At 58.4% G+C, this 8,590-nt stretch overlaps 2 protein-coding genes across 3 annotated transcripts; one reads left to right on the forward strand and one right to left on the reverse strand.

The window, feature by feature from the left end:
* The first annotated feature begins 307 nt into the window (after positions 1 to 307).
* Positions 308 to 4,544, forward strand: TMEM238 (transmembrane protein 238). 2 transcript variants are annotated; one of them, XR_006784752.1, is made up of 3 exons: positions 308 to 1,547; positions 2,411 to 2,506; positions 4,425 to 4,544. XR_006784752.1 is itself a non-coding variant. In XM_045830393.1 (2 exons), exon 1 carries the CDS (start codon positions 992 to 994, stop codon positions 1,538 to 1,540), a length of 549 nt encoding a protein of 182 aa, XP_045686349.1. In that variant the 5' UTR covers positions 312 to 991; the 3' UTR covers positions 1,541 to 1,547; positions 4,425 to 4,544. The 2 variants fall into 2 exon arrangements, 1 of the variants encoding a protein (XP_045686349.1); XM_045830393.1 differs by lacking the exon at positions 2,411 to 2,506 and having other exon boundaries at positions 312 to 1,547.
* A 1,243-nt stretch (positions 4,545 to 5,787) lies between these two features.
* TMEM190 (transmembrane protein 190) lies at positions 5,788 to 8,139 on the reverse strand. Its single transcript, XM_045830382.1, has 5 exons — positions 6,953 to 8,139; positions 6,826 to 6,861; positions 6,419 to 6,544; positions 6,228 to 6,312; positions 5,788 to 6,138 (listed from the first exon to the last, which is right to left on the reverse strand). The coding sequence occupies exons 1-5, from the start codon at positions 7,008 to 7,010 to the stop codon at positions 5,919 to 5,921; spliced, it is 525 nt and encodes a 174-aa protein (XP_045686338.1). The 5' UTR covers positions 7,011 to 8,139; the 3' UTR covers positions 5,788 to 5,918.
* Between the last annotated feature and the right edge of the window lie 451 nt (positions 8,140 to 8,590).

The following is an 8,590-nucleotide window of genomic DNA, read 5'->3' on the forward strand; positions in this document are numbered from 1 at the left end:
ACTCAGCCACGTTCGGAATCCCCGCAGCCCCCCTTAAGTTCCCCTTTCAGGGTCCTCTTACAATAAACTGTTAAAGTGTTGGGTTTAGAGAGAAACTAGACCTTACTTCTCGCAGACTGCTCCACCCACGGGAGCGTGGATTTCCTCTTTGGGCGAGTTATTTGGAGGAAAAGAGACGTGCCTGGGGAAAGGCTTTGGTTCGTTCCTTTAGGGGTCCCGTACCTGTTCGCTCAGCCTCCTCCCCATTCTATGTCCCACCAGTTAAAATTCCTGGAAATCTGTTTTCCGTTTATTTCGACCTCGTTTATTTTCTGAATCATCTTTAAGGGGTAGGAGCCTTGCCTGATGTTACCCGAGTCCTCCGCCTCACCAGCACAGGACTGGGCGAAACGCCTACGGAACAAAAGCAAATGACAATGCCTTAGGTCGCCTCCATCAAAGCTCCATGAATCTGACGGTGGGGTCAGAGTCCTGGGAAGGGTCCACCTTTGTGCCTTCCGTACATTGCCTGGGTGGCACCCAGGAGGCTCCAGGGAACAGACAACGAGTGAGCGAAACCTCGGCTCCGCAGGGCCCGTGACTGCTCATCCCTGCGTCCCAGAGGTGCTCGTGTTCGAGGGCCTTGTCTGGTCCTTGTTTTTGACACTACCTCTCCCCACTGTGGGTGCACAGAAGGCCCCAGAAGGCGGTCGGAAGAGAACAAGACCCAGATTCCCGCCGCGCCCCGCCCTGCCTCCATTAGAGCGTCCAGAATATTTTCCATGTGTTATTTCCGCTCCTCGGGGTGCCTGGGGTCCTGGGCCACTCTTATGCCTCAGCCCCAGGCCCAGCACGGAAACTACGGCCAAGGAGCACCCAGGGCCCGTCCGTAGTAGCCCGGCTTAGATGACCGGACGGCAGCCGGGTACACCTGGCGTTGTCCCCGACCCCGCCCCTGGCCGGGCGGCACCCGGAAAGCTCCCCGCCGGAGCCAGAGCGGCGAAGCAGGGCCATGGCGACAGCGCCAGCAGTGTGCGCCCCGCAGGGTCCCCCGCCGGGTGCACCATCCCCGCCGGTCAGCACGCCCGCGCCCGCGCCAGCGCCCGCGTCCGGCTTGGGCCGTTGCCGGATGGCGTTGCTACTGGCCGTGGCGCTGGACGTGGCGGGCATGGCGGCGCTGCTGACCGGCGTGTTTGCGCAGCTGCAGGTGCGGGGTCGTGACTTCGGCGACCTGCTCATTTACTCCGGGGCGCTGCTAGTCTTCATGAGCCTTCTGGGCTGGATCCTCTGGTACACCGGCAACATCGAGATCTCGCGCCAGGAGCTCGAGCGCGACTACGGCCTGCAGCCCTCCGCGCTCGCCCGCCTGGCGCGTAAGCTCTCCCGCCGCTGGTCGGCGCCCGCTTCTGCCACGGCGGGCCAGCGTACGACGCCTGACTCCCGGGGAGCTCGCCGTGCCACCCGCGCGCCCCCGCCGCCCAACGCCGGCTCCCGCCGAGTACGCCTGCAACTAGCCACGCTCGAGGCCGCGCCCGGGGCGGCGGGCGCGGGCACGGAGTGAGCCCGAGGTGAGGTGCCGGGAGGCGGAGCGGGGAAGAGGCGGAGGGACGACTGGAGAGATGGCAAGAGTGAGGGGAGAGAGGGAGGGACCGAGGGGAGGGACTGTGGGAGAAAGAAAGGGACTGAAGGAGAGATGGAAGGACCTAGGGGAGAGAGGGAGGGACAAAGGGCAGGAAGGGAGGGACTTCGGGAGAGATGGAATTAGAGACACAGGGGAAGATGGAGAGGTAGAGACAGTGGAGCGAGAGAGACACAGGACCAGGTCAAGATAGGAAAGGAGAGAAACAGAGTAGCAGAGACCCAGAGGATGGAGAGAGCAGGCATGAATGCCCCTTCCCCCCTCTAGATGAGAGAGGGACGCTATTAGATTGGAGGTCCCTCCCTGCACTCCAGCCCCCAGGCACATCAGATCCCATGTAGTCCTAAGTGTACCTGGGTCTCCAAGGTCACTACTCTTACCACCCCCATCCCAGGGGAGGACACTGAGGCCCAAAATGATGCCACCTTTTGTCCAGGGGCACACAGCTGAGATTCTCCTGACAAAACGTCTAAAGAGAGGGGGAGTAAGAGTGGGGATGACCTACCGAGGCAGGAGAGTGATGGCGACACAGACCAAGACTCAGGGAAGGCTCCTTACCTCCCCTTTACCCCTCCTCTATTTTCTATTCCCTTTCCTAAACACACTCTCCAGCATGCATGCCTCTGCTCAAAGACCTGCTGTGGCTCCCCATTGCCCTCTGGTTAAACTCATGCCACTCATGTGGGCCCACCGTGTCTCAGCACCACACCTTCTCTGCAGGTGTGACGTCCCTCAGACCACCGACAGCCAGGTTCTCACACCAGTTGGCCTCTGTTCACACTCTCCCTACAGCAGGAGTGCCCTTGCTGTCTGTACTCCGCAGAAAACTTCCCATGTGTCCTTTAAGATCCAACTCAACTCCGCTGCCTTTCTCTGGGTCTTCACATTGTGAGTTACCCTTTATTGCTTGTATCATCATCCTGTGTCGTGTCTGTGTGTGCTGGTACTGTCTCTCCCACCCAGCAGGGAGCCCTTGAAGGTGAGGTCTGAGTCTCTGGTGTCTTTGTTCTTAGCAAAGAGAGAACCCGAGGAATCAGAGGTTGATGATTACCTGAGTGGACGGATGGATGGATGAATAGGTGGATGGATTGCCTGGATAGGTGGGTGGATAGAGAGACAAATGGATGAATTGGTGGATGGATGGATTAGTGGGTGGATGGATGGATGGATGGATGGATGGATGGATGGATGAGTTGATGGATGGTTGAATGGGTGGATGGATGGATGGGTGGATGGATGGATTAGTTCATGGATAGGTAGGTGGATGGATTAGTTGATGGATGGATGGATGGATTAGTTGATGGTTGGGTAGATGGATGGATTAGTGGATGGATGGATGGATGGATGGATGGATGGATGAATGGATGGATGAGTTGATGGATGGGAAGATGGATGGATTAGTGGATGGATGGATGGATGGATGGATGGATGAGTTGATGGATGGGTTGGTGGATAGATGGGTACATAGATGAATGGATGAGTGGGTGGGTGGATGCACGGCTACATGAATGGACAAATGGATAGTTGGATGGATGGATGGATGGATTGATTGATGAATGGGTAGATTGGTTGATGGGTGGCTGTGGTTGGATCACTGGATGGCTAGGTACATTGGCTGATGGATGTCTGGTTGGATAAACATGATTGAATTAGTGGGTGGGTAGATGGGTGAAGGGGTGGTAGGCTGCATGGTTTGGGCAGACAGGTAAGAACGTGGATGAGTGGATGGCTGGGTTTGTTAATGGGTGGACAGGTGGAACAAATGGATGGGTGAGTGACTGAATCCCTTTCTCAAATGGAGTTTCCATAAAACAATTAAACTTTACTGTCTTAAGACTTTCTTTGTATGTGATGAATTAACTTTTCTTTTATATATCCAGAGCAATACTAGGCATACAACCTTCTTTGTGAGAATTGAAAAAAATAGTCATATGTTCTGTCCTGTGGTTCAAGTGAGGAAACCATTTCAGGAAAAGATGAACAGTTGTATGATAGGTGAAGCCTGAGCTAACACAAAGTTTGGCATATAATGTGGAAACAACCACCTGTGGTTACAGTTACCCCTGAAGAATGCTTTATTGTGCCCACAAGTCTCCCAGCGCTGGGTGGACCTCCATTATGGGAACCGCCTGCCAGAAACGAAAGGCCAAGCTGACTGCAGTGTGGGCCCCTGTTAGCAGGAGTGAGTCGATGTGGCTGGATGGATAGATGGGTAGTTGGATGGATGGATGAGTGGTGGGTGGATGGATGGATGAATGGATGGATGGATGGAATCCAGATACAGAACTCCTCCTCAGTGGGGAAGGCGAGGGGCTTCCAGCACGGGAAAAACAACTTGAATTTTCACAGAGGGACCCATGGGTCCTGACTCCAGTGCCCCCCTGACTCTGGGGCCACACTTTGTAGAGTGGCCTTGAAAACCCACCTCCACCTTCATCATTTGTCCCTCTCTGTCATCTTTCTCAGTTTCTGCCTGCCTGTCTCTTTCTCTGCCTGTCCCTGTGTCTCTGTTTCAGTCTTTCTCCCCGTATCCCGTGTCCTTTTGTCTCCACACCTCTGTCTGTCTCGGTCTCTCATCCCCCACCTGTACCACTGTGTCCCAGGGAGTTAGAGTCCCGTGCACGCTGCAGCCATCAGGGCACGGAGGGGTGAGGAGCCAGTGGGCAAATGTGGGAGTCCATGGGCGAGGGGCTGAAGCAGGTGGAAAGGGCTTCCCCTGCATGTCCCAGGCCACTGGGCGGTGGGCACAGGGAACATGTGGATATGGGCACCCCAGCAGCCACTAACGCCACCCTCCCTCCTGCAGACCAGCTCATGGCCCCACCTGCCAGGACCCGACCCAGATGTGCAGCTTCTCCCAACATCCTGTGGCCACCAGGAGGCCTCCCTGTGCTCCTCCGTCACCTGGATAAATGACTGCCTCCCAGCTCTGCTTGTCTGTCTGGGAGAGGGACGTCACACAGGGAGGGGTGTGGGGAAGGCCCAGGTGCACGAGGTCACATCCACTTGCTCTTGACGATCCCAGAGCCCCTGGAGACGTAGGAGCCCAGCTCCACCAGGACCCTGAGCCCAGGCTCATCCTCTCCATCCGGAGGGGGCTCCCTCCACCCAGGCCTCTCTGTTTGTTCGATGCCCTTCGAGAAGCAGACAGAGGGACAGATTAGACTTGCAGGATATTTACCAGGGGGGAAACTTTGGGAGGGGAGGTTGGTGTGGGTCTGAGGCTGAGAAAGGACAGGTGGAAGGAAGGAGGGTCAGGGTTGAGATGGGACGTAAAGTGTAACACACTTCCGAGAAAATCTCTGCCATGCTGCTGGGGGTCTGAGAGCTGAGCTTGTCAGCTGGAGAGGCTCATGCCCTGCAGAGGCCCCCACCGTGCTCAGACATTGGGTGGGAAGCGTGGCAGATGCTGGTTGGGGGGGACACATGATACCATGGTGGGTATCAGAGGCTGTCAGGCGGTGGTGCTTCCCCCAGGAAAAGAGCTGAAGGCTACAGCCCCTGGCTGAAGCACGCCCCCCAGCCCAGCCCAGCCCAGTGCAGGCCACCCCCAACCGCCTCATTTCAGATCCCCTCAGTCCAGAACCCCCCACCATTCAGCCCAGGCCCCCAAATCAGCCTGGGAGGCCTCATCAGTCCCGGTTCCCTCTGCTCACATCCTCCCCACTTCCCTCCGACAACTCATTCCAGCCCTACTCAGTGCATGCACCTGCTAGTCACAGCCCAGGCCCCACACTCACCCACCACCCTACCCAAGCACACTCATCATACCTATGCCCCCTGCCTCCAAGGGCTCATCCACCTTCGGCTCCCATGGCTCTCAGAAAAGAGACCATGAGTCTATACGCTCTATCTTTATTTCTATTTTTATTTTTTAAGATTTTGTTTACTTATTTTTAGAGAGAGGGGAAGGGAAAGAGAAAGCATGCCCCACAGAAGACCTGGCCCCGCAACCCATGCATGGGCCCCGACTGAACCAGCAACGCTTTGGTTCCCAGTCCCATGCTCCATCCACTGAGCCACACCAGCAAAGGCTATCTTTTTTTAATTTTTATTGACGATTTTATTTATTAATTTTTAGAGAGGGGAAGGGAGGGAGAAAGAGAGGAAGAGAAGCATCAATGTGTGGTTGCCTCTCGTGCGCCCTCTACTGGGGACCTGGCCTGCAACCCAGGCCTGTGCCCTGACTGGGAATCAAACCAGTGACGCTTTAGTTTGCAGGCCGCCGCTCAATCCACTGAGCCACACCAGCCAGGGCTATATGCTATATCTTTATTGAGGGGTCCCCCCAGAGGCACCCCTAATCTTCATCCTCCCCTTCTGTTTCTTCACCCCCTTCGGTGCCCCCTGAGTTGTCCAGGGTACTCCTCAAAGGAAGAGTGTTTGATGCGCTGCCCATGGAGGCCTTTTTCTTGTTCCGACTCCCCTGGTCCTGGGACGACAGAGACACGGCCCTGGACGATTTGCCTTGGCCCTGCAGGAACCCGGGGAGGCGCAGCATATCCTGTTTCTCAGCCCACCTGCCCGGAAGGGGAGACACTCGGCCTTAGCCTATCCACCCGCTCCACTGGGGGGCCCCGGAACCCACCCGAGCCCCGAGCCCACTTGCCAGAACAAGATGATGCTGCAGATCAGGAAGAGAAGGCCTGCGCATGACCAGCTCAGCGCCCACATGTGTTTCCACCGCAGGTTTTCTGGACAGAAAGTGCAGACCTTTGAGACTCAGGGGCCCCCAGTTGCCAGCCTCCTCCCCTGGCAGGGTGGGGGTGGGGGGGGCGACCCTGTCTTCCAGGTTCTCACCATCTAGCCGCTGGTGGTAGCAGAACCCGTCTCGGTAGCAGCATCGTAGACGCAGACAGAGATTGGGGTTCTTGATGGCCGCCTGACCCCCACAGCTCTCCCGGTCTCCTGGGTCTCCTTCACAGCCTGGGAACCGACCATGAGTGGTGGTGATGTCTCAGAGCCTGGCCCTCAGGGCCATGGACACCAGCATCCCAAAGCCAAGCTCTGCAGGCTGACTGCCTAGTGCTTGCTCTGTGCAGACCCAGGAGTCCAGGCCCCCAGCCCTTCCTCCCTCAGACCCAGGAGTCCAGACCCCCCAGCCCCTCCTCCCTCTGACCCAGGTGTCCAAGCCCCCAACACCCCCCTCCCTTTGGACCCAAGAGTCTAGTCTGGCCCTGAGGACCCAGGATTCATCCACTGCTCACTCCACGGATAGAAGAACCCCTGGATGCCATTCCCATCTGTGAAGGAAAATAGATGGTATCAGGCGCGGTCAGGAGGGTGAGGAAGCCCCCTGCTCAGCTCTCAGACCCTCTCTCCGGGGCCCCTCACCTACTGAGCCCTGCATCAGCAGGAAGAGGCTCAAAGCTGGGATCCCACAGCCCACCATGTCACCTCCTCAGACCCCTGGGGCCTCTGTGATGACAGACCTTGAGGGCCATCCCCCAGCAATCAGGGGGCCCCGCCCGCTCGCCCGCCCAGCCCCCAGGATTCCAAGTTCTGTTGCTGTGGAGCCCCCTTAGCAATGAGAAAGAAGGAAGGGGGTGTCACACTGGCCCTGTCACGCCCAGTTGGTAGGGAGTTGCTTTCTTAGCAACCAGGTGGAAGGGGCTTTGGAGGTGGGGTGGGGGCCTGGCTAGAAGAGCCTCCTTAGTGACCTGCATGGAAAGTGGGTGGGGGTCCCAGGCCTCCCCTCCTCACCCACCAGGGGACTGAGGGGTGGGTACCCCAGTCCTTGCCAGGAAACTCCTCTGTTAGTGACCTAAGGCCTGCAAGCAGCTCTACTTTGCAGGCCTTATTGCGGAGGGTCTTTCCCCTAGTCAGCAAGGGCAAGAGGGCCTGAGGCTCAGAAGGCCTCCCTGGGCCCCACTGCTCAGGAGAACCCCCTGGCAGCCAGGGGCCTAGGAGGGCAAGGAGACAGTGTAGGGGTCGGGCACTTCTCAGGAGTCTCCTGGTTCCGGGGGCGGTCCAGGCACCTGGGGGGAGAGCATGCAACCAGAGTGGTTGGATCCATGCCTGTCGCCTGTCCGGTAGATCTGAGGGCCCAGGGATGAGGGGGTCTCACAGACAGGGAGAACTTTTGCCCACCTAGGCCTGTCTCCCCACCAGCCAATGGGGAAAGGGGTCCAATTAAGATCCTCAAACCCCTGGCTTGGTGTCTGTCCTTCAGTGGGGGGAGGGGCACGCAGTCCCCAGTGCTTCCTGAGTGAACCCCTACTCACCTTTGCAGCACAGGGAGGAGGGTGCTGAGACCTGGGGGAGCGAGTCTTTGTGTCCATGCTCCTGCGTCCCAGGGAGAAGGGACCTGGGGGGCCTGGACACCTGGTTTAGAGGGAATGGGGGGCAGTCAGGACTCCCGGGTCTGGGAGAGGAGGGGGCCAGGAAGGGGCTTTGAGGGCGACTGTCCAGGAATCCAGACCTTACTTCTCGGGAAGCCCCGTGGGGCTGGCTGCATTCTGTCATCTGTAAACATCCTGGTGGGAGCTGAGTGGGCCCCGGGCTACCTCCGTCAGAGATGACACAGGTCAGAGGGGGCTCGGCAGGGGGCGGGGGGTGGGGGTCAGTGGGGTTGTGGGGCTGAGGCCGGGCAGCTGCTGACCGTTTCCTGTGTCAACATCATCTGGACCCACTTCCAATTCCCGGGATTCCTCAGGGATCAAGGAGGGGGTGGGGGTGGGGCTGCCTGGCCCTGGACCGCGGCTTGGGACTGGGGGGGGGCCCCACCGTCACGGCCCTCACCGCTAATGACAGGTTTGGGCTGCCTCTGCGGCTCGCCTGCCCCGTCACCCCCCAGAGGCCAGACAGGACCCCCCAGGGACAGACAGACGGACACACACACAGAGCCTGGGACCTGCTGACCTCACACCAGCCAGCCCCGCCTCGCCTGGGGGCCAGCACATGAGCAAGGACCCTGGGCTCCCTCCCCACGTCCCCGTGGCATCTTCCCGCCACATCATCCGAGACCACCCC

Source organism: Phyllostomus hastatus, unplaced genomic scaffold, assembly GCF_019186645.2.
Source record: "Phyllostomus hastatus isolate PE091 unplaced genomic scaffold, TTU_PhHast_1.1 phas_contig_151, whole genome shotgun sequence".
Classification (NCBI taxonomy): Eukaryota; Metazoa; Chordata; class Mammalia; order Chiroptera; family Phyllostomidae; genus Phyllostomus; species Phyllostomus hastatus.

Excerpts from the sequence above, each read along its gene's own strand:
- TMEM238 (XM_045830393.1), top strand. The coding sequence starts at position 992 with ATGGCGACAGCGCCAGCAGTGTGCGCCCCGCAGGGTCCCCCGCCGGGT.
- TMEM190 (XM_045830382.1), bottom strand. The coding sequence starts at position 7,010 with ATGGTGGGCTGTGGGATCCCAGCTTTGAGCCTCTTCCTGCTGATGCAG. Across the intron at positions 6,545-6,825 it reads GGGGTTCTTCTATCCGTGGA|GCTGTGAAGGAGACCCAGGA; the intron begins GTGAGCAGTGGA and ends GTCGGTTCCCAG. Across the intron at positions 6,313-6,418 it reads CTACCACCAGCGGCTAGATG|AAAACCTGCGGTGGAAACAC; the intron begins GTGAGAACCTGG and ends CTTTCTGTCCAG.